At 38.1% G+C, this 24,756-nt stretch overlaps 1 protein-coding gene across 2 annotated transcripts in view; it reads right to left on the bottom strand.

Annotated features, from left to right (window-relative positions):
* Nucleotides 1–375: 375 nt before the first annotated feature.
* The window catches only part of SH2D1A (SH2 domain containing 1A), a 42,148-nt gene continuing 17,767 nt past the window's right edge, over nucleotides 376–24,756 (bottom strand). The window contains exons 6-9 of one of the 2 annotated variants that reach the window (XM_072744138.1): nucleotides 24,419–24,660; nucleotides 8,463–8,526; nucleotides 3,107–3,251; nucleotides 376–2,073 (exon numbers count right to left, since the gene is read on the bottom strand). In XM_072744138.1, coding sequence (XP_072600239.1) covers nucleotides 2,033–2,073; nucleotides 3,107–3,251; nucleotides 8,463–8,526; nucleotides 24,419–24,489 — 321 coding nt within the window. In that variant the 5' untranslated portion in view covers nucleotides 24,490–24,660 and the 3' untranslated portion in view covers nucleotides 376–2,032. Of the gene's footprint in view, nucleotides 2,074–3,106; nucleotides 3,252–8,462; nucleotides 8,527–20,789; nucleotides 21,111–24,418; nucleotides 24,661–24,756 lie in introns of those variants that run through there. The other variant, XM_026017922.2, reaches the window with a different exon arrangement.

Genomic DNA, 24,756 nt, shown 5'->3' with positions numbered 1-24,756 from the left:
TACACTTGGAAATATACGTGCATTTTTCTATCTTGACTCAGCATCTTACAGGTATGTTAGCATGGCAATATTTTAGATATGGCAAGGATATGACCTTTCTGTAAAGCCGCAAGCTATTATGTACTTGGAAATAGCAAGAATGCTTATGCTGGGAGAGAAAAAGTGAAAAAACTTTATGAGTAAAAGACCAGCAAAAGAAAACAGTGGGCAGACACTTCAACTGGAAAGTTTGATAGTAAACTCAGAAAAGCACTTACCTTTTTCAGAGAATGTGTCCGATAAGATACAATGGCCTTCATCAATGCTTTGTTTAATATATTAATAGCACTTAACTCTGAATATTATTTTCAACTATTTTAAGACAAATTCGGTAAATAGAGCTTTCAAATACTTTATTGAAATATGAAAGGCCATTAATGATTCAAAAAAGCTTTTTCAAAAAAGACTCTGATAAAGAAACATGCATACATAATTCATATATATTTAGGATTATTCCAGAATGAACAAGTTAGAGTGAAAATTAGATACACCTATTAAAATTTAAACCCAAACGACAAATAAGGAAAAATTATCTAAACATACGCATTTTGATTTGAAAGTCGGCTTTCCAAATTCCTTCACAAGTTAAAGTGGTGCTTTTACTTCTAGAAACGGTAAATGGCCCACAATACATTATTATGGCCCGATTCCACCTTTGCACTCTCATTGCATCCATGTCAAATGCTCATACACCAAATCTTGCCAGTGCACGGAGAGTAGCTCTGTCTCTTGGCAGCTCATCAAGCCCGCCCCCCACTCATGTACAACCCAGAATTCCAATGTATTAGTTTATAATAGAACTTCACATTTTCCTATGGACCATGGACCAGAGTATTTGTCTTGACTCATTCTGCCTCCGACAACAGATCTACCTACACAGCGGAACCTCACATAGACCGTGCTTCTCACCTTTTATTGACATCTTTTGGTCTTTCCCTGTTACTTTTTTTTAATTGTTACTGTTTTCTTGTCCAACTAGACAGCAAGCCGCCTGAGCACAGTGGCTGGGTGCATTTATCTCTGTACCCCAGTGCCTATATTGTGTTTGGTGAATAAATTCTAGGAGCCCCGAAACGATACAGAATCAAATCACAAAAGTCATGAAAATATAAATGTGAGAAAAAATATAAATATCTGTCACTGTGTAAAATCTTGACTCTCCCTTAGGTTGCCATCACTTGAATTGTTAAAAAAAACAACGTAACCGTAAGGTTTCCAGTGTTCTTGGGCTACCAAATAGGGAGACCGCTTGCATAGCCGTGGGCAGGAGCTTCCTTTCAAATCAAGGTTTTACATGGAGTACTGACAACTGGGGCAGAGGTAGATGAAAAATCCTATAATATCAAATATACTAGACGTTGAGAACATATTTTAAATGACGGGATTTTTAAATTCCGGATTGGGCTATGGGGTCCTCTATCCGGCATCAGAACACTAGGCGAAAAGGTTGCTTTCAGAATTAAAGAGCAATTCTTCACACTTTATCCAGTACTCTTTTTAACACACAGGGCACAACTCATAAATCCCCGAAGACCCTACACCACCAGAGCTAGTGGAGAGCGTAATACCTAATTAGAACCACACAGGACAAAGACAAGGGACACAAATCGGCTTCCTGCCATCTAACCAAGCAAGACATTTTAAAAGCAGTAGCTGTCAAATAATATTTCACTAAAAATGGTGCTTTTGAGAAAAACTGAGGATTATTTTTATTTATATTTGGCAAGAATTGACATTTATCTTTTATAAAGTATCGTTATGTTTTGAATCATTTTCCCATTTGAAAATATAACTGAAAATAACCTCATTTCGAAGCTCCTCATTATTGGCAAAGTCCATTTCAGCTTTTACATCATGCTAGATACTTCCATTACAGGACTATGATGGCTTTAGAAATATATTTGCAGCTCACTGAACTGTATTATCTACAATATATAAGACTTAGCATATATTTAAATTATAGAAAATAAAGTACAAAATATTTGATTTTTCTTCATGGTGCTTTCAGGAAGACATCAGGATCTTCTCTTCTCCCTAAAGAAAAATAATCATGAAAATCAAGAAAAGATAAACTCACAAGCTATTAAAATTACAGGTTAACTCAAACTTGTAACCATAAAATTTCCAACGGCATAAAGCTCACAAAGATATAACCCAGTGATACAGCTCAAGCAACCAGTACTTAAAACTGAGTTCTAAAGAATAGAACAGTTTGCAATCATAACGTGTAATCTGTAAATTGGAGTTCTATTTACATCCCTATTATAAAGGCTAACTACTCATTAATTTAATTCAGCACTTAAGTCTAATTGTCAATTTATGCCTGAGCCTGGGTCCCTGTCAAAAAAGGACCTGACAGCTCATTTTTCTAATCATAAATATTTATTGTTTCAATCAAGGCATATCCTCTTACTCCAAACAAGTGATTAACCCCTTTCAGTAGATGAATAGGCAATCACATATCTGCAGACATTGACCAGTATTCTGTCGTTAGCTTGATCCATACACTAAAGTACCTTTGCTCAGGAGATGTAACAATGTGTGCCTGTAGAATAATAAAGTGTACTAATTTAGTTTCCTCCTCTACAATAAAGTGTCATTAATTCAAGCACCACAAATTCAGAAAGCAGGATCACGTGGACCACGCTAACATTAGCCTTTCCAAGCCTGAAGGAGAAAATAGTCTACCAATCACAGGTAAGGGACAGCCCAGGTGTTTTCCAAACTGTCCCGTCTTTCAAATGTTTTGTGCCCAAATTAGTGAAGTGAAATGGTACTTCTGCCTTGACAAAAGGGTCGAGAGAGAACATGACGGGAAAAGAGAGGTGTACATGTTGTGGGCTCATCGAATTTCTTACATTTTCCCGGAGTTTTGTTAAAAGCTTACAGTATAGCATATTGAAATCATAGCCTGTGAAGAGTCCCCTCTCGCTCGGTTGGCTGGCAACACCTACTTCCCCACTGCATGTTTCTAAAGAATTTCCCATAACCATATATTTATGAACAGGTTGACTCATAACCCCGAGCTGCCAAGCAAGCCCTGTCGAAAATCAACGGTAAACCATACCTGGAGTACCTTGTGCACTTCTAACTGAGCACTTCTTCTCAACTGGATACTGCAGAGGTATTACAATACCTTGATCTGGCTTCTGAAATGCTGAAATGAGATTTTTTATTTTCCGGAAAAATCTTTTATGAACCCCAGGTGCTGTCTGGAAAATAAAAGGCCAAGCAAATTATTCACCTACCTCCTAATAATGACACAAATAAGCCTACAAAATGTGGGAGGGATGCGTAGAGAGGTAACATTTGTGTAACTTGTTCAAATATTTGAAAACATAAGGAAGAAGGAAAAACAACAGTTCTAGAAGAGCTTACTTTGGTTGGCTGAATTTCCCTGCAAGAGGAGCTAATGAGCTGTCATTTCAGTTCTCCCAAGGGTGGTATTAGTTTGTACAAGCTCTTGCTCCTCGCCCTGCCCTTCCTGCCTGCTACCCATCATACATCCCGAGCCTCTGAGGGTATACAGGCCATTACCCACAATGAATGCACCAACAGAGAGAATGCAGTTAAACACAGAAAAAAGCACAGATCATACAGGTCATTAATAAAAAGCCTGAAAAACCAAACCAACAACAACAACAACCCATCCTCCCTGTCATCATTCCACAATAAAAATGCTCCACAGGAAATTAAAAATTGACCGTTACGGGACACACAACATATCGCTAGTTAGTCCCTAGACTCTCACCTCACAATGTGTCCTGCCTCATCCTTCATTAAATTTGTTCCTCCTTGGGACACTTCCCTATCCTCCCCCAAATTGCTCTCTGCCAACACTTCACCGTGACAAGGTTTTCTCTATGACACGAAAATGAAAGACTATATAAGGTCACCTTTATTTATTTGTTTGTTTGCTTTTGAAGAGATCATTATTTGCAAGTGACTATTAAAATGTATTCCTTTCCTGACATCAATTCTCTTGCAAAGGAACTGCTGAAAACGACAATTTCCTGCAAAAGCTTGTGAGCTCAGCTTTAGGCATCAACTCAAAACTGTCATTTTACATAAAATAAAATAGTATTGCTATAAGCAATTGAACAATGACTAGGTTTTTTTTTTTTTTGAAAGCTGTTTTTCAGCTCTTCCATCTGGAAGATTTTTGAGGTGGGAGCTGTTTGTTTGTTAGCAGTTAATGAGAAAACGTGAAGGCTGGCATGCAAACTTTAGCCAACTCGACTAAAAGCTGAAGACAGCATGCCGTCCATAGTAACTCAGTCATTTCCCACACTGGGGCAAGTCATTTTTCTTTGAAAGCACCGAAAAAATTCTTTTTAGCTTTAAATTAGTGCCCACTCATAGGCTCACACAGCTTGGAGCCTCAGTAGATGTAGAACATTCTCTCAGTGCCACTCCTATAGTCAAAAACACCTTCCCAGAATTTGGGGCACCTGAGTGGCTCAGTCTGTTGAACAGTCGACTCTTGATTTCAGCCCAGCTCACAATCTCGGGATTGTGGGATGGAGCCCTGCATCGTGCCCCACATCGGGCTCTGTGCTCAGCAGGTAGTCTGCTTGAGATTCTCTCTTTCTCTCTCCCTCTGCCCCTCTCCACCTGCACTCTAAAATAAATAAATAAATCTTAAAAAAATTTTTAAAAAGCACCTTTCCAGGACTCAACTTGAGACCTCATCCAAAATACCATGGCTATTCTTACAGAGCTCCAAACAGTTCTTTGGCTCCAAGAGAATCTCTAAATTGCACAGGCAGGTCATAGGCACAAAATGCCTCCTTATATTTTCTTTCCTTATGGCACTTTTTCAATTTCTAGATCGCAGGACCCAGTCTTTTGTCTTTCAGGCCAATATCCACAATGAATTCACCAACAGAGAGGATAAGACCAAACAGTTTCTAGAGAAGTTAGAGTCACCAACCAGAAGAGAAACTGCTCACTCCCCCAGTGTGGAAATATTTCAAACCACACATCTTTTTAGCTGTTCTTGTGGCTTATAAAACCATTTATCAACAGAAGCATCTTTTTTATGGGGACTTATATGCAGTTAACACTTGATTATCCACACAAACAGAAGGAATAATAGCACTAGATGTACAATTTGAATTTGGGATATAATGTTTCACTGGCAAATGACTGTCCTAATTTATAGAGTTTTCCTTAGATTAATAAGTAAAATTATTTAGCATCTACCGATGATCAAACATCCAGAAAAGCCCAAAGGCACTGAAGTCAATAAGGGGAGGTTAGTACATCTTCTTTACAATACACTGATGACAATGCACATATTAGTAAAGGATAGTTGATTGGGTGTAAAATTCTCTAAATTAACAATTTAGCAAAATTCTACTGAGTCACAGGAGATAAGTTAATACACTAGGCAATGATAAAACCTAAAAGTCTATCTAAAAGTAGAAATTCACATGGGGGTGCCTGGGTGGCTCAGTCTGTTACATGCCTGCCTTCGGCCCATGATCCGGGGGTGCTGGGATCTAGTCCCATGTTGGGCTCTCTGCTCAGCAGGGAGCTTGCTTCTCCCTCTCCCTCTGCCTGCCACTCCCCCTGCCTGTCCTCTTTTACTATCTCTTTGTCAAATAAATAAAATCTTTTTTTAGTGTATAAATTCATATAATATTTGTCTTTCATAATTTGGTGGATCCAGCGTTCAAATTTCATCCCACTTTTTGAAACAAATCTCAGATCTACTTAGATTTCTAGCACAATCTTTGCACAGAGGATAGAATGTTACTGCCATGATTTTTCCTGTAGGGTGGCAAACTAAAGCATTGTTCCAAAAGGCAGTATAAATATCTGTCATTTAACCAGTTTTGAGAATATATTTACCACAAGAATTGTACCACTGACAACTCCCATTCTGCTACTGAACTCAGCTATTGTTCATATTTGCACATTTCTCATACTGCCATCTCTTAGTTATCCATGGAAACATGTTTTGGATCACAGCTGGTCTTCAATATGCTCTAGAGAAATTTCTTACAGTCAGGTGATATGAGCTCTGAGAACACACACTAGTTTAATATTCCCTTAGCAAAAACATAACTAAGAAAGCAAATTTAGTAGATAGAAAAAATGCAATATGCATTACAAAAATAAATATAAAGCATTTTTTTAAAAAAAACTGTTTTCCCTTTGGAAAAAACATGCCAATCTTCTGCTCTCTTGGTGCAGATAATTACAATATCATTATATAAACGGGGTCAGACCAGACAACAGGATGAAAGGACATTTATGTTCAATAAGCCCTTTCTTCCTTAACATGATCACAATCATGTAACAATCTGCATATGATGTTATATTTGAACTAGAAGAAAACAAATTTAAAGACAAGATTAGCTAAACCCTAATAAATTAAGACATTTTCCATAAAGAATACTCTTCAGCAGCTTAAGGCTACTTCCTTGGGGAGAAGGGCTATTTCTAATCAAAGTATATACAAATATATACGTCTATATCACACACAACTATTCTTCATAATAAATGAAATTTAATTTCTTATTCAATCATCTCTGCAGTGCTGCAGAGAATTTTAAAATATAAATGGGTAAAAGTCATTTTGATTAGAAGTGTTACTGCTTTGCCTGTAATTAGTATTACAGTATTAATTATCTGTGATGATTATAAATTAATTATTATTATTACTTACTTACTTATTTATTTATTTATTATATAAAGCAACAACATGTTTGAAAACATGCCCTAATTCATCTCTGTAGTTCAAAACATTTGTAGTCTACAACTTGGGCTTTCTAATTTACTGATGAATTTGTAAAGGTTAGAGCTATTTTAATTTTTTTGAAGTCTAGACTTTAGAATTTCTTAAACTCATAGATTGAGTTATTAACAGAGGTTGATATTTGCATTTATGTTTTCAAACAACTCATAATGAAGTGCTTTCATTACAAAGACAGGCTGTTTCTTTCTCAGAAATCAAAGAAAAAATTTGAGGTCAAAATTTCAGTTGTAGAGACCTGTACATTGGTAACATGCGATATACTACCCTGTTATGTGGAAATAGATTCACTCTGCAGGCATTATGTGCAATGGTATAGTGACTCTCAAATGTTTTCAAAGCCATCAGAACCCATTTTTCTAATGAAATCTTATTTGAGCCCCAGTTGATAAGCAAAAGTGAATCACTCAGATCAAAGATGAATTGGGGACCCAAAAGCATACCCACTTTTGTCCTCCTCTCCCTCTGTGCACCACCCCTGGCAACCCCAAGGCACCCAGGTAGAAGAACCTTAGGATTTTGCAGAGCATACCTTCAAAACCACTGTAATGCTTCCTCTAATTTTATCTGCCTACCCATGTCCTTTCCACATGGCCCAGCTGGGAGTCTTGCCTCCACACAAAGAGCAATCTTGATTACTAGTATTTGGAAAATCCTCCCTTCTTTGAACTCCTATGCTAGATAACATAGCATAACATTGTTATGCTAGACAATAATCATGTTGTCCAGAGTCTGGGTGAGTTCACATTTTTGAGGGCTTACTATGTACCAGGTCCTGTGGCTAAGAGCTTTTTTTTATATGCATTATCTCATTTAATCTCCAAAATGAGCCCTATGGGGCACTTGGGTGGCTCAGTCGGTTAAGCATCTGCCTTCGGCTCAGATCATGATCCTGGGGTCCTGGGATCCAGGCCCGAATTGGGCTTCCTGCTCAGCAGGGAGCTTGCTTCTTGCTCTTCCTCTCCCTCTGTCTGACACTCCCCCCCACTTGTTCTCTCTCTCTCTCTCTCTCTCTCTCTCTCTCTCTCTGTCAAATAAGTAAATAAAATCTTTTTTAAAATGAGCCCTATGCGTGAAGAACTATTTTTAGGCTAATTTTACAGATGAAGAAATTTGTTCAAAGTTAAGTAACCTGCCCAAGGTTATACACCTGTCAGGGAGGAGGAGGTATCAGACCTGGAATCCAGATCTATGTGAGGACAAACTCAGCTCTCACATCACTGTTTAATTCATGTTGTATCTCCCCGAGGGTATTACAGGCTCTTAGAAAACAGGAGTCATGTTGTTTAATCCACCATAGAACCAACGCTCATATTGGTATCATCTGGTAAATAATTGCTTATTTAACCATTTTACACATTTTGTATACGCTTTCTAAAATTTTGCATAGGCACTAAAAGTTTGACACAATCCTTCAACTTTTGTATATTTCACCCAAAGTGAGACTGTTCTATACAATGGTGGCTGAACAGAACTGGAACAAAAATCCTCTAAAGCCTTCTTAATGATCCATGAACAATTTTGGGTTGGAGCTTCAGTGATTTGAATTTGATGAATATTTGGGGAATGTAGGATTTGACAACTCTTTTATAAAACCAACCTAAACTTCAAACACCTTCCCATTACCCCCAGAAACAAAAAATAAATTAAAGAGCTGTACCTCAGCACTCCAAGAACCTGTTTCTGTCTGGGACACTCGGTATGTATAAATATAACCTTGATACCTGTGAAAGAAGAAACTTCCATTACTGAAAAATTCCAAAAGAATAACAGCTGCTCTAAATTTGAGCTTAACTATTCCACATAAATGTTACATATATTGGGACACACATATATGGCACCATTGCATTCATAGGAAGAAACTCTTGGGGGATCTAACTTGCTTGCATATTGTTATCTGGGTAATCACAATTTTTAGAGTGTTCTTTATCTTTTCCCTTTTTTAAAATAAGGGAACTCACACTCCTAAGGGTTTGTCTAGTTGAGAGACTGGACAGAAAGAAAATAGAGACCTGTTATAATTGGTAAAAATCATGGATTATTGAATAGATTGAACAAAGTGTAGTCATGTTACTTTTAAGTACATATAGAGCTTTAAGCTGAAAAATATTTCACTGGGATAAGGTACTATCAGGTGCACTTCATAGTAGTAATAATATTAATTATAAATATAATAAAAATAATACTATGTTTCTATAACACAACTATTATGGTTACTTTACAGTATAATAGAATAAGAAAACAAATTTGAATTAAAAAAAAGACTCCTGAGGCACCTGGGTGGCTCAGTCAGTTAAACATCCAACTCTTGGTTTCAGTTCAAGTTATGATCTTGGGATCATGGGATGGAGTCTTCTGTCTGGCCTTGCACTCAGGACAGTCTACTTGTCCCTCTCCCTCTGCCACTCCCCCCACACCCCCACCGCCCACCACTTGCTCTCTCTATCTCTCCCTCTTGCTCTCTCAAAAATAAAGAAATAAATTTAAAAAAAAAAAGAACTCCTGATCTCTCTCTCCCTCTCCCTTTGCCCCTGCCCCCCCAAATGAATAAATAAATCTTTTTTAAAATGTGGTTTTAATTATTATATCTTTAATCAATATCCATCAGTACCGATTACCTAAAGGACAAAAATCATACATCTAAAACACTATAATCAAGTTCATTCCATTTGAGAAATCAAAAAAAATTCGATTTAATTGCTGGTGTCATTATAGGAAATGTTTCATTTTTGTTATGAAGGTTTGCCAGCACACTTAGATCATATAGAAAATAGCTTGATATATGCACATATATAACATATGCAAAAGAAATATAAAACATTACATTGTTAAAGACTTTTGTTTTTGAAACTATAAATTCTACCTCAAAGTCCACTGATCAAGTAAGTACTCTATAGGGAACAAGGGAGGGCTTTGTTTTCCATTTTTCACCATGGGAACTTAAAACATAAGGCTTTAAGTGATTTTCTTAAAGTCATATAGCAAAATGGAGATAGAATTGGACAACTAGCATAGGTCCTTAGTCCCATTTTGCCTATGGGAGGTGATTAATGGCAGTAATTCAGTATCATTAAAGGTGATGTGGAAATGCATTATTTAAAATCTCAGCAGTGATGCAAGCCAAATCGTCAGCGACTAGTTTTCACTTTCTAAAACAGCGAGTCTCTAAAAAATACAAAGAATCTATCTCCCTACTATCATTCAGCCTCATTTAGTCAAAATAAATGAGTCTGTTTTGAAAATTGTTTCCTAACGAATCTGATCTTATCTCACTTTCAGTTAAGCAGCAGGAACCTGAGTACCACTTCAAAAGCCCTTACCTCCTTCAGTCTCTGAACCACCTGGTGTCAGTGGCACCTAAAACTTCTTGCAATTAACCCATCTAATATTAAGAATTTCCTACTCCCCCGCCCCTCAGATTTCTGAATGAGCAGAATCACTTCACCCCTCAACTAAGCCAGTAGTTCATCTCTTCCACTTTCAGGTCACTGAAGTAACTGACCCAGGATCCCTTGAAGTCAACTCTCATTTCCCGATGGCCTGGATGGAAGAGATCCAAAACAGTACCATCCAAATTACACTGCAAGGGTAATGTCCTCATCATCACCTGGGAACTTGTTACAAATGTAGGATCTCGGGCCCTGGCCCAGAAGTGCTGAATCAGAATGTGTAGTTTTACAACATCTCCAGGTGCTTTGTAAGTCAAGTTATGGATGTGCTGATTCAAACGCAGAAAGAATGCCCACACCTTATTGGGAGTATTGATGGCAATTCAGCCAAGTCAAGCTGGCTTCTTTCACTCACCATGGGCACTTCTGGGCCACCTCCTCCATAGTCATTCAGTCTCTCCTTTAGGAACTAAAAGTACACTGATTGTCAGGAGCACTGAGTAATGTACAGAAGTGTTGAATCATTCTATGGTACACCCAAAAGCAATATAACTCTGTATGTTAACTATATACCTATAAAGATTTTTTTAATTTCAAAATAAGTAAAAATCTTTAAGGAAAAAATAAATATAAGCTGAAGCTTTTTCAATTGTTTCAGTCTTCAGAGAGCAGTGTTTCTGAACCATGTACTTCCTCTTCTCCAACATAATTTCATTGTTTTGTTTTCTGTTGCTTGAGTTATGAAATAATCATTTTAAAATATAAAATTAAACTAAAATATTGAATATGTTTTCTCAAACTACACATGCTCTCTCCCCATCCACTGAAAAATCACTGTTCTAGAAAAAAATTGGAAATAAAGTTATAAAAAGAGCTACAAAATTGTGCATATTTTTAACCTAATGAATGCCCTTGCTTATCTTCACTACACTCCAAGGAATCAATGGATAAAGCAATTTCACAGAGATTTTCATACTAGTTCTATTTCAATGGTGAAAAAAATAGAATTAACCTGAGTACCCCTAAATAAGGAATGTCATTCAAAATAAGAAAACGGCAGTAGAAAGAACCATTCAAAATAATACCGAAGTATTTTTCAAAAAATGTTAAGCACATGGGTTATGTTAAAATAAATTATGATATGTGAAAGAAGTGAACACACAGAGACACCACTCTGATTACAACTATTCAGAACCATACTTGTATGTATACAAACTAGATGTAAGTTTAAACTAATATAAATGCATCCTTGCATATTAATTTTTCCTATAAAGTTATATAAGTAACTACTAACTTTTTTAAAGAAAAGGAAATAAAATTACAATTTGGTGCTTTACAAATCTATTCTAGCCAAGTCACAAATCAGAAAAATATAATTTATGTTTAAAAACCATTACATCCCTTTCAGGATTATCTTTCCTCTGGCTCCTTCCATTAATACAGACAAACCAAGAATGCTATGTAATTTTAAATTCCTTCCTCCATCAAATCTTTTGTCAGACTTGTCAATTAGCTTGGAATTTAAAATTTATCCTGGAAGAAAAATCTAGTAAATCAATAATTGGTAGAAAACAGAGGCTTTTTTGTTGCTGTTGTTGTTACTGACATTAATTTTAACTAGAATTTTGCATTTTAATGACTACAAAGCATGTGTTGATTCAGGCCCTGCTAATATTAAAATTTGCCTTCATTTTTTCAAAAGCTGTCCCAACTCTTTAAAAAGTTCTCTGGTTAGAAATGAACCAGAAGAAAGCAACCTGATTTAGTTCTTATTTTCTCAAGGGGTCAGTGTTAGGGACAGATCTTGGTTTAGAACTAACAAAACCACATCAGTTCCTTCTTTATACCACTTCAAGGACTACACAAAAGTTTAGTTACACTTGCCTTCTTCATGACACTGCAAATAAAAACAAGCTAGTGCCCAGTCTTGTCTATACAAAGCAATGCTATGCACAAAATTCAAGGCACAATTAAAATGTGACTGATTTTAAAACAAATACTTCAGAACTTTTATACCCAGAATAATGGTATCCTGTACAAAGCTATCATTATTGAGTCAAGATTCTGAGTCAAGAGATTTCTGAATTTCTATGGCAGGATCTTCATTTTTTCAGACTGAACTTGAATTTTCAGAACCATCAAGTCATTCACCTTCAAGTCTGATGGGAAAACTATGTAAACCAGTTTCGATGAGTCATGACAATAAATATAATCTCTTCTTCCCCTGAGTATTCATGTACTCCTATGATGCTCTGGCTTAGTATTGCAATTATTTGTAGATCTTTTATTTACATTAACAAATGCCTCCTACATGTTAGCTTTATAAATTAGCTAACCCTATGCGGTAAGTACTATTTTTACTACCATTTCCCTTTTCACAGATAAGGGACCCGAGGTACAGAAAGTTTAAGTAACTTGCCAGAAGTAAAATAGCTAGTTTAGGGTCGAATTGGTATGCACCCAGAGAGTTTGGATGAAAGAGCTAGGCTCTTAACCATCTTTCCATGCTGCCTCTCTCTTATACCACCGGGAATAAATTGGTCTTAAGGTGATTCCAAAAGCATGGTTCTCAAAAAGGGAGGGAGTCTGCTTGGCCTCAGGGCTGGAAGTATCCAATGAGGGGGCGAGGGAAAGAAGAGGCTGGCCGAAAGAGGCCAGCTGAGGAGAGCCCAAAAAAGATCAACTCAGACTTCCCCTTCACATACGCAAATGACATCCTCAGATTAATCTCGCAACTTTAATTTCACATCGCCAGCCAGAATCAGCACTTGACTTTGATTTACTGCTTGTGAATTGTCCATTTGGGGGTTTATGTGATGCAACTTTAATCTTAGGCTGGCTTTCAGGTTTGTTCTGCCATTAAGGGATGGTACTCAGAAAATCCAAAATAATTCTGTTGACCTAAATTACCATGGAGATAAATGCGGCACCAACACACACATATCCAATTGTAATCAAAAACTAACTGTAAATTAAGTCATAATTTCTCATTCTTTTGAGTTCTTTGCTACAACGTTCTCCTCTATTTCAACTGATAAACTGGAACTTTATTTCGTCACTGCTCCTTCCCCCATTTCTCCAGTTCAATGGTTTGATAGGCACTTTATTCCCAGTCATCCCTTAAATCTCAGAGGACAAAAAGATAATTATCTTTTTATCTAAAGACATATATGTCAAATGACTTCATTAGGTGTCCTTGCAACTAAAGAATCTAATAGCATTCCTGCTTCCAAATCTTCCATTGGATAGGTAGCAAACAAAGTCAGAGCTGTATAGGAGGATGCTAATTATGGAAATAAACTATTTCTGCAAACTAATTGTTTTAAATATTTTAAATAGGTTTTTCTCCTCCTATCATCATCAAACTATCCCAGTGGACATGTAGGACTTTCCCAATGGCTATCTACATTGAGAGTGAGAAGGGAAGAAATGTGAGAGTCCAAGTATAACTTAGAAGAAACTTAATATACCTAGAAAACCAAAAAGAATAAACTACACTAAAATAAAATAAAATAAAACTATTTGAATTAATAAGAGCCTTTGGTACACAAGATGAATACAAGAAAAATAGGTAAATTTAGTAGCTTTCTTAAGCAACAGAAAATATGGTGGAAGAAGAAAACTCTATTTACAATAGAAACAAAAAAAATCGACACACACATTCATACACACAATGATTAGAAATTAACTTAAAAACTGTGCAAAACCTATAGGAAGAAAACTATAAAACTTTATTGATAGACATAAATTTTTAAAATTAATAAATGGAGAGATATATCCGGTTTTTTTATGAGAAAACTATGTTCTTTAAAGATGACAATTCTTAATTTATTAATGAGTTTAATGTAGTCCCAATGGGATTTTTTTTAATTTGACAAAATTATTCTATATTTCATCTCAAAGAACCAATAAGTAAGAATTGCAAATAATTGGGGCGCCTGGCTGGCTCAGTCAGTGGAGTGTGTGACTCTTGAGCTCAGGGTTGTGAGTTCGAGTCTCATGCTGGGTGTGGAGATTACTTAAAAATAAAATCTTTGGATAAAAAAGAATAGCAAAGTATTTAAATGTATTAAACATTATCATACTATAATACTAGTAATACAAGAATAAATAGATCAGTTGAGCCAAATAGATGGGAAAGAATAACTGTTATTGTTAGAGTTTAATATATGGTAAAGGAGGCTAGGAAATCAATGAGGAATGGCGTTCTATTTGTAAATCATACTGGGACAATTGTTAGCTAAAATCAAATCAAAATCAAATAGATCCTTTCTCTACATCAAAATGAAATTCCAAACAGAATTGAAGAGTTAAGTGTAAACTAAACAAACTGTAAATTGAAAACAAAAACTAAAGTGAAGTTGTATGACATCTCTGGAGAACTTTCTAAACTGGGAAGCAAAGGAGGAAATTATGCACAAAGGAAATAAGAGACAGATCTGACTACCAAAAATGTTAATTTTTTGTGTATCAGAGAGAAGTAATGGTAAACATCAAACTGAGAAAAGGTACTTGCAACCGACGAAGGATTAGTATATAAAAATTCATAATGTATTAAGAATAATAGTAGGATCCAAATGGTTAAATGGCAAAATGCACAAAGAGCCAGTTTATGAGCAAGGAAATACAACAGCTTACCAACCATATAAAAGACACTCGCTCACTAATCAAAGAAATATGAAATGAAGAGTGAGACACCAAATTTCAAGGAGAACTTTTGTACAGTATACCCATTTCTTGGGAAGCTATAGTGAAATGGACAGTCTCATGCATTACTGATGAACATATAAGTAAACTGGCATAACCATTAGGAAAAATATTTGGTGATCATATATATATCAAGAATCCTAAGCTCTCAATGTTTTCTAACCTGGAAATTGCACATCTTGAAATTCATTATAAGAAAGTAATCATAAATACAAGGAAATCTTTATGGACTAAAATAAGAAACATGATGACATTTGTAACTGCAAAGAAAAATGAAATTATTTAAATGTCTAAAAATAGGTGATTGGTTAAGGAAAATATAGTACACTCACTGGCTGAACTATCACGTAACCATTAAAAAATGATGTCTTAAAATCATTTGTAAGAATATTATATATGAATGGCGTTTTTTTCATATTAAATGGAAAATGCAGTTGAATACAATACACACTTGTGTGCCCAGAAAGAAATTTATTTTATTAAAATATGGAAGAAAATTCACTTAATTTTCAACAATAATTGTCTTTAGGTTATAAAACTGTAGATGATTTCTCTCATTTCCATTCTTACATTTTTAAATTTTCTATAGAAGAATAGGTATTAGGAACTATTTTTAAAGACTCATTATACAAAAATCTGCATTTATGTATTGAAAATAACTGAAAGGAAAATTCACTTTAAAGAAAAGTGAACAAATCTGTAAATGAAAAACTTCTTGAGTACTTTATGAGATCCAATGTTCCCAAACTGAACAGAGGGAAAAGCCATATCTAAAGGCCGTTATTGGGGGCTCAGAACCAGGGAAAGGAGCAAGCACAGTTTGAAAGTAGAGTTTAAAATAAAGTTTGATGACTTCCCATTCAGTTTTCCCTCCCTTCCCCTATGATCCTCTGTGCTGTTTCTTATATTCCACATTTGAGTGAAGCTATATGATAATTGTCTTTCTCCAATTGACTTATTTCGCTCAGCATAATTCCCTCCAGTTCCATTCACTTTGATGTAAATGGTGGGTATTCATTCTTTCTGATGGCTGAGTAATATTCCATTGTGCGTGTGTGTGTGTGTGTGTGTGTGTGTGTGTGTGTATTACATCTTCTTTATCCATTCATCCATGGGGTAATTGGGTGATGGGCATTAAGGAGGACACATGACGTGATGAGCACTGGCTGTTATACGCAACAGATGAATTATTGAACTCAACATCTGAAACTAATGATGTACTTACTATATTTTGGCTAACAGAATTTAAACAAATAAAAATAATAAAAACAGATAAAAGTTTGAAATAATACATAATGTATTATTTCTATAATACAAATGCAGAAACTAAAGCTCAACCAAACTTTCTTGGATAATGGGAGAAAATAAAAGATAGAATGAGAAACTACTCTGAGTGAACTCTACAATCAATTCATGTTCGTTAGCTGTATCTTATTGTTCTTATGCATATGACACCATTCACATTGTCATTTCTACTGCATATCATAAGCATACAAATTTTGGTTTGAAATGAGTACATATTTTATTTCAAAATAAAATTTGATTTTTGTTACTACATCGTAGTACTAAAATGGGGGCATGAAATATTTACGTTTATCAAAAGGGACCCGTGGCTCAAAAAGATTGAGAAACTCTCATAAAAGACAATGTATCTTTGTCTCTTTCCTCTGTAGCACAGTCTGGCAATCACACTCTAAGACTTGAGGCCCCAGTGTGCCCGTCAAAAGACATGCTAGGAGACTCCCAGTTTGCCTACTACCATCTGCTACTTCACAAGGTTTGGGTGGAGAACTTAGAGTCATAAAAACTGCATTTATGCAAGATTCACTTTGGGTAAAAACTTAAATGTTTGAGAAATCCCCACTCTGCCTAAGTTAATTCCTTATGTGGTCTTGGCCTACATAGGCAAAAGGTTATCCTTTTCTTTTCTTTTTTTAAAGATTTTATTTGTTTATTCATGAGAGACTCAGAGAGGCAGAGACATAGGCAGAGGGAGAAGCAGCTCCTTGTGGGGAGCCCGATGCGGGGCTCGATCCCCGATCCCAGGATCACAACCTGAGCCAAAGGCAGATGCTCAACCACTGAGCCACCCAGGCATCCTGGTAGTCCTTTTCTTTGGCATATTTTTCCAATAGTGATCTTCAGCAGAAGGTAGGCACACATTACAATCCTTATTTAACAGGTATGAAGACCAAGACCCAGGGAAGTTGAATGACTTCCCCAGAGCCCACACCCTGGCCTGATTATCAGTCTAAAGCTCTTTGCAGGAATGCCTGGGGGCTTGGCATTGAGCATCTGCCTTTGGCTCAGGGTATGATTCTGGAATCTGGGATAGAGCCCCACATCGGGCTCCCCACAAGGAGCTGCTTCTCCCTCTGCCGATGTCTCTGCCTCTCTCTCTCTGTGTCTCTCATGAATAAATAAATAAAATCTTTAAAATAAATAAATAAATAAACAAATAAATAAAATCTTTTAAAAAATAATTTAAAAAGCTCTTTGCAGTGAATAAGAGTATTTGCCTTGGCAATTCATTGGTTAGTTCAAAAATATTTATTGAATGCCTACCATGTACCTGGTAACATGCCTCATCACGGCTATTATGTGCTAGCCTGTGTTCCTTGTACAGGAGACGATGTCCCTGCCTTCACTGAGTTTCAATTTTGCTGAGAAACACAGCAACACATAAGTAAACAATCAAATATCAGACAGTTTAGAGCTCCTTGAAGAAAAATAAAGCCATAGAGTATAACAGGCACAGGGAGAAGGTACTTAATTTAGATAGGGTGGTCAAGGAAGTGGTCTCTGAGGCAAGAGGCAAAAGTAATAAAGTCTAAAGATGCTGGGAGGAGAGCACAGCTGGCAGGTTTGAGAAACAACAAAGGGGCCAGCATGACTGAGTCTTTAGGTGCATCTTGCCATACTGTCTCATCTTACTCCCCAGTTCAGGCTTCTTTTTTTTTTTTTTTTTTTTTTTTTTTTTGCCTCTAGGCTAAGGGGCTGATTACCTCCTTTGTCAGCCTCTCTAAAGAAGCCCCTTTCACTTGCCCACTCCTTCCACCACATTCTTTTTAATGAAAGAATACTAGGTGGCTTTCACTGACCTTCCCAAGTTTCCACTTGGGAAAAAAATAATGTAAGCAAATCATAAAGATCTGAGCCCAAGACTAGTATCAAAAAGACAGTAAATAACAAGTGTCAGCAAGGATGTGGAGAAAAGGGAACCCTCTTGCACTTTTGGTAGGAATGTAAATTGGTGCAACAACTATGGAAAACAGTGTGGAGGGATCCCTGGGTAGCTCAGCGGTTTAGTGCCTGCCTTTGGCTCAGGGCGTGATCCTGGAGTCCCGGGATCGAGTCCCCACATCAGGCTCCCTGCATGGAGCCCGCTTCTCCCTCTGCCTGTGTCTCTGTCTCTCTCTTTGTCTGTGTCTCTCATGAATAAATAAAATCTTTAAAAAAAACAATGTGGAGGTTCCTTAAAAAAATTGGAATAGAAATACCATGATCCAGTAATTCTACTACTGGGCATTGAAACAAAGAAAACAAAAACACTGACTCAAAAAAATACATGCACCTTATGTTTATTGCACTATTATTTACAATAGCCAAGATATGGAAGCAATCCAAGTGTCCATCAACAGATGAATGGAGGGATCCCTGGGTGGCTCAGTGGTTTAGGGCCTGCCTTCAGCTCAGGATGTGATCCTGGAGTCCTGGGATCGAGTCCCACATCAGGCTCCCTGCGAGGAGCCTGCTTCTCCCTCTGCCTGTGTTTCTGCCTCTCTCTCTCTCTGTCTCTCATGAATAAATAAATAAAAATCTTTAAAAACAAAAACAAAAAAACACAAGTTATTTAAAAAAACAGATGAATGGATAAAGAAGAGGTGGTATAATATATAGAAAGGAATATTACTCAGCCATAAAAATGAAATCCTGCCATTTGCAATGACATGGATGAAGCTAGAGACTAGTGAAATAAGTCAGTCAGAGAAAGACAAATACCATATGATATCATATCTTATGATTTCACTTACATGCAGAATCTAAAAAAGAAAATAAACAAACATACTCTTAAATACAGAGAGAGAACAAACTGGTGGTTGCCAGAGGGGAGAGGGATGGTGAGGGGATGGGCAAAACAGGTGAAGGGAATTAAGAGGTCCAAATTTCTAGTACCTTCTCACACTTCAATTAAAACAAGCTCAGCAATTTAGAAGCTTGGTTATTGACACAGGTTCAATCCGTCCCCCGCCGCCCCACCTCACCCCACCTCTGATTATAAAATAAATAAGTCACAAAGATGAAGGGTATAACCTAGGGGATATAGTCAACAATACTGTAATAACTTTGTATGGTGACAAATGGTGACTACACTTGTCGTGGTGAGCATTTTGTAGTGTGTAGAACTGTCAAATCACTATGCTGTACACTTGAAACTAATATAACATTGTATGACAACTGTACTGCAAAAGGAAAAAAGAGATCTGAGCCCAAGAGACTCAAGTGCTTCCACATGTTCTCTTGAAGTCTTTATGATAAATAAAGATAAACTTGATATGATAAACTTAGCAAGGCCTGAGAGTTGCCACAAACTTGGCTTGACTGTGTTAAAAAAAAAAAAAAACAAACAATAAACAAACAAAATAAACGAAAATCATCTAATAACAGCCTCAGCATGATCTTTCTTCACAGACCCAAAAAGTACTTCACAATCTTGCAGTGTATCATTAGGTATCAAAATTACTACCAAGCATTTTCCTTCATTTTGTTTCTGACTAGAACCGACTACACAGCACAGGTGTTTCACATGTGACAAAAAGTGGTCAAGCTAGGTCCTTCCTTAGAAATGTGCCATGAGTACTGAAAGAACTCGACTGGAGAAAAATACAATAATAATGATAATAGCTTACATTTACTGGACATTTATGATGTGTCAAGTCCAGTGTTAAATTCTTTACCTGCATTTGATCCTCGCCATCCTATGAGGTAGGTCGTATTATTATGCTCATTTTATGGACAAGAAAACTGAAGGACTGAGAGTTTAACTTGCCAAGGTCACAAGCCTACCATCAGACTAGCACAAGATTAGGTCTCAGATCTCCCTGACTCGGAGCCCTTGAGGCAAAGATGAAGGTACATCTGATTTAAAATGGGTGTTAGACTAAGGCATGCCTAGGCAAGCGGCAAAGCTGAATCATAACAAGGGTGTTTTCCCTCCATGCCCTTTACCACTACTGTCAGTCTTAGCTTTTTATCAAGAAGGGTCCTACCTCTGAAACCCTCTGCCCCCACACACAGCTTCTCTCAAAGAAGCGAAGTAAGCAGATGCCGAGAGGCAGTTTCACTTACAAATATCCCCTGATTGGCACCCCGACCTAACCAGCATTGCACTCCTGAAGTCATGGATTCCGTTTCTTAGTCTTCTTCCTCTCCCAGAATTTGATGGTTTCCTTTGGGAGGACACCTCCAATTCCATTTAAAGGGATCTGGAGAGAGGCCTTTCCTTTCCTCAGGAGCTGGTGGCCCCAGTTTTGGCCAGTCCACCATGCCAAGGCTCCACCTAGCTGGCCTCGACTAAAGGTCAAAAGTGGAAGTTGGGAGCCTGGATCTTTCTCAGAGCAAAGGTAGATTCTAGGCTGCATTTCCCCACCCCAAAGGGCATTCTCTGCAGCTGCCACAAAAGACCCAGGGAGGCCCTTCTGGAGAGTGAAGGCCCTGGGAGTGAAAGCCCCATGAGGGGCCTCAAAGCACGACCCCCTAAGCTGGACCCCGGGAAGGCCTTGGTGGGTCACATGAGCCGTGGAGGAGGCCTCGACCTTGCCTGCCTCCACCTGCACCCCAGCCGGTGCCCTCAGTGGGCCTGGAGCCTGCGGCCACCGCGACATACTCACAGCACACACAGGCAGTACACGCCAGGGACGCTCTCGCTGTCTCTCAGCAAATAGCTGCCATCCAGCCCCGTGGCAAGCAGGAGCTTCTCCCCGGTCTCCCGGCTGATTTTGCCATGGTACACGGCTACCGCGTCCATGGCCTGGTGGACTCTTGGGCCGCTGAGGCGTGGGACAGTGGAGGGCAGATGCCACTGCTGCTGCAACCCGGCCCGGAGTCAGCCACCTGACTCCCAGTTCAGCCAGATGTGCAGAAAAAGAGAGAGGAGCACCCGAACCCGAACAACAGGATGTTGTCTCTCTGCCTTAAAACCTCCTTCTCACACTTCAATTAAAACCAGCTCAGCAATTTAGAAGCTTGGTTATTGCCACAAGGTTCAATCCCCCTCCCCGCCCTACCCTACCCCACCCCACACACAGGGTTCGGAAGGAGAAGGGAGGTCAATTGGAAGAATGTCCTGGCAAGATATGGATTGTACTACCAGGGCAGACTCTGGCACACAGACAGGGATGCTTGCTAATGCTTCCGTTCTTACAGTTTTCCCAGGGGCCACCAGAGATGACTTAGCTTAACTAAGTTCCCAAAGGGGTTGATGATAGAGGCAAGGTGTACATGGCCTTCTTGTGGGGCAGAAACATGCTGACAGAGAATGAAAGAACCAAAAGCTCTGAGACCAAAACACAGAAACTACCAGAACTATCAGTGTGCAGTCATTCCTGAGCACAGCCCGAGGCTCCTACACAATCAGAAGTAGTCAGTGAAAAACCAACATGGGGCAAGTCTCCTTTTCTACCCTTCCTTGTCATCTTGAGCAATCTTGATCCTGAGTAAACACTGATTTTTCCTACTTTCTTGGCCAAGATCCCAGAGTGCTGATTGAGGAACAAAAATCAGTCTATGTGTGAAGACGTTCCATTTTTTTTTTTTTATTTGATGAGCTTTCGATGAGAGAAAGCATCATTTCATTGGTGCTTTGTCTTTATGTGGACTTGTTTATGCCCTTTGATGTACAGGACCTACCTTTCAGCATTTGGGGCATAAAAGTTGCTTTAAATCACATCACAAGCGTCAATAATTTTATCCTCTGTCGTTAATAGAGTGTTTTTCCTCCAGTTGATGCTAAACTATCATTAATTTTTTAAAGCCTTTCAATTTTTATTTTCTTCTCTGAAATAAAGCATTGCTTCCATTTTAAAATGTGCTGTTAAGTAATATTTCCCCCAAACTTTCCCCTTTTTCACTGGAATAAGACTTTAATGCTTGAAGCTGGATGGTCTTCTACATTTTTCCTTTCAATTATGTAAAATACTTGTAAAACTGAAATTTAAATAACTGAAGCCAGGCATCTGTTGCATCTCTTCCACAACTTCAACACCTAGTTCCTTGAGGGCATGGTGAGGCTGGGAGCTCAAGACTGGGAGAACAATTTCTAAATCCTCACATGCCTTACTAATGGATCGGGTGCACAGAGCTACCTTGCACCACAGCCAGATATTTGTTTGCCACCCACTAGGGTTGAGAACAATCCTCTAAGGTTTCCATGGCAGCTAGTAGTGACTCGCCTTTTTTTCTTTTTTTTTTTAGTAAACTCTACCCCCGACGTGGGGCTCAAACTCATGACCTGAGGTCAAGAGTCACATGCTCTACTGACTGAGCCCACCAGGCTCCCTGTGTCTCTCCTTCTTGATTGAAGCATGCGCAGCCCTAGAATCTATCAACCTTAGTAGATGAAGTGTAAACATAAGCCTCTTACAACACCAAGAATAAACAAAGAAAATAAAACAGCATTCAAGATGATATTTGGGGGTCGCTCTGGGGAATTGAGCCAAGATTGTCTCATCATCTTTCTATCTCACTAGTTTATGGCCAAGTCCACCTTTCACCCTTCATGCTTTGGGTCAAGGAAGAAATCATTCTAATAAGTGAACGCATATGTCAACGTTAAGGTCTTGAGAAGTCAGTCTGCCCTGAGCTCTCTATATTTTGAGCTGGCAAATGATTAGCCCCGAGAAGTTCATCACAATGGTGGAATTTCAGAGATGAAAGGGGAAGATGGGGAAGGGGATCCAGGTCCTCATTCAGTCCATATGGACAACAGCCCACCTGCAAGGTGAACGTGACAACATTGTGTCACATGGGTAAAAAGGAAACCTAAGTTTTGATTGGTTTTGTGGGGTCTTTTTTGTTGTTGTTGTTGTTTTGTTTTGTTTTGTTTTGTTTTGTTTTGTTTTGTTTTGTTTTGTTTTGTCTCTGAACAACCCTGAACAAATTACTCCCAAACTTAGGAACAGAGCAACCTGGATCTAACAGCGAAAGTGTACCATGCATTCTTCTTTTCGTTCTGTTTGGTTCTGTGTTGCTAAAATAGCATACCTGTCAAAGCAGCCAGGTACAAGGGGGTTCAGCACAACTAAACTCGTATAAAAAAAGAACAGATAAATTATAAGGTAGTAGTCCAACTCTCACATCTAGCACGTCATTGTCATCTCACAAGCAAGTTGACATCTAGGCCGGCCCACTATTGCAGTGTTGATGAAAAATACCAACATCTTCACCCTAGTGCAACACCAGTACTGAACCTGACTTTTTAGCAAATTCAGAACTTGAAGGGTAGAGAAACAAGGTTTGAAATGGCTCTCTTAATCTGGGAAATGAACAAGGGGTGGTGGAAAGGGAGGTGGGCGGGGGGTTGGGGTAACTGGGTGACAGGCACTGAGGGGAGCACTTGATGGGATGAGCACTGGGTGTTATGCTATATGTTGGCAAATTGAACTCCAATAAAAAGAAATTTTAAAAAAATGAAATGGCTCTCTCCCTTCTCTCTCTGGCCATACCCACAAGAGAGGAAAGGGTAAAAACAGTGGACATAATGGAAGCACCAACAGAGAAAGAGTTAGGAAGAATGGGCCCCCAATACAAGTAAAATCCACTTAGAAGCAGAGTTATCTGATGAATCCCTTATTGCCTATCTCCTGCGCTAGAATGTAGAATCCATGATGGCAGGGTTTTGTGTGCCTTATTCACCACCACTGTATCCTCCATATGGCACATTTTATTTTTCATTTTATTTTTCCATCTGTTTTTATTTTTGATTTTTTATTAACTCTACAGCCAACATGGGGCTCAAATTCACAATCCCAAGATCAAGAATGGCATACTCCATGGACTGAGCCAGCCAGGTGCCCCCATCCCGCAGATTTTAGATGTTTGAATATATTTGTTGTGTGATTGGATGAATGAAATTAGTGCTCTAAAGAAAATAGAAGGGGATCCCTGGGTGGCTCAGTGGTTTAGCACCTGCCTTTGGCCCAGGGCGCAATCCTGGAGTCCCAGGATCGAGTCCCACGTCGGGCTCCCAGCATGGAGCCTGCTTCTCCCTCCTCCTGTGTCTCTGCCTCTCTCTATATATATATATATGTCTATCATAAATAAATAAATAAATAAATAAATAAATAAATAAAATCTTTTTTAAAAAAGAGTCTCTTTTTAAAAAAATAAAGAAAATAGAAAAATACACACACACGCGCACACACAGAGTTGTACATGCCTCTGGCCCACCTTTGGAATGGCAAATAAATTGGAAAGGATTAATCCAGCAATTATGAGAGTCAAATTATACTCCATGTCTTACCATGAAATCACTTTCTCTTTCTGAGTCTTACTTTCTCCATTTGCCAAGTGGACTTGAACCAGGTGACCCATAAGGCCACTTCCAGCTTTAACATACTGTGCTTTAAACAAAAGCCAAGAGTACTTTCCAGAGAAACAGAGGGGAAATGGACTGAGCTCATTTGTGTGCAAGAAGCAAGAGCTGTTTCCTCAGATCTCACCCAACAGAGGAAAGATTTTTGTTCTTGTTGTTTTTTAAACGACCTAAAAAATAAAAATCATGAGGTAGAGGAAGAGAGCTTCACAGTTTAAAGCAAACTACAACCTTTTAAAATATAGATGCCATTTAAGTCAAATATA

Source organism: Vulpes vulpes, chromosome X (genome assembly GCF_048418805.1).
Source record: "Vulpes vulpes isolate BD-2025 chromosome X, VulVul3, whole genome shotgun sequence".
In the NCBI taxonomy this organism is placed as follows: Eukaryota; Metazoa; Chordata; class Mammalia; order Carnivora; family Canidae; genus Vulpes; species Vulpes vulpes.
Note: the sequence above shows the minus strand (reverse complement) of the source record. Positions and strands in the feature narration are given on the sequence as shown.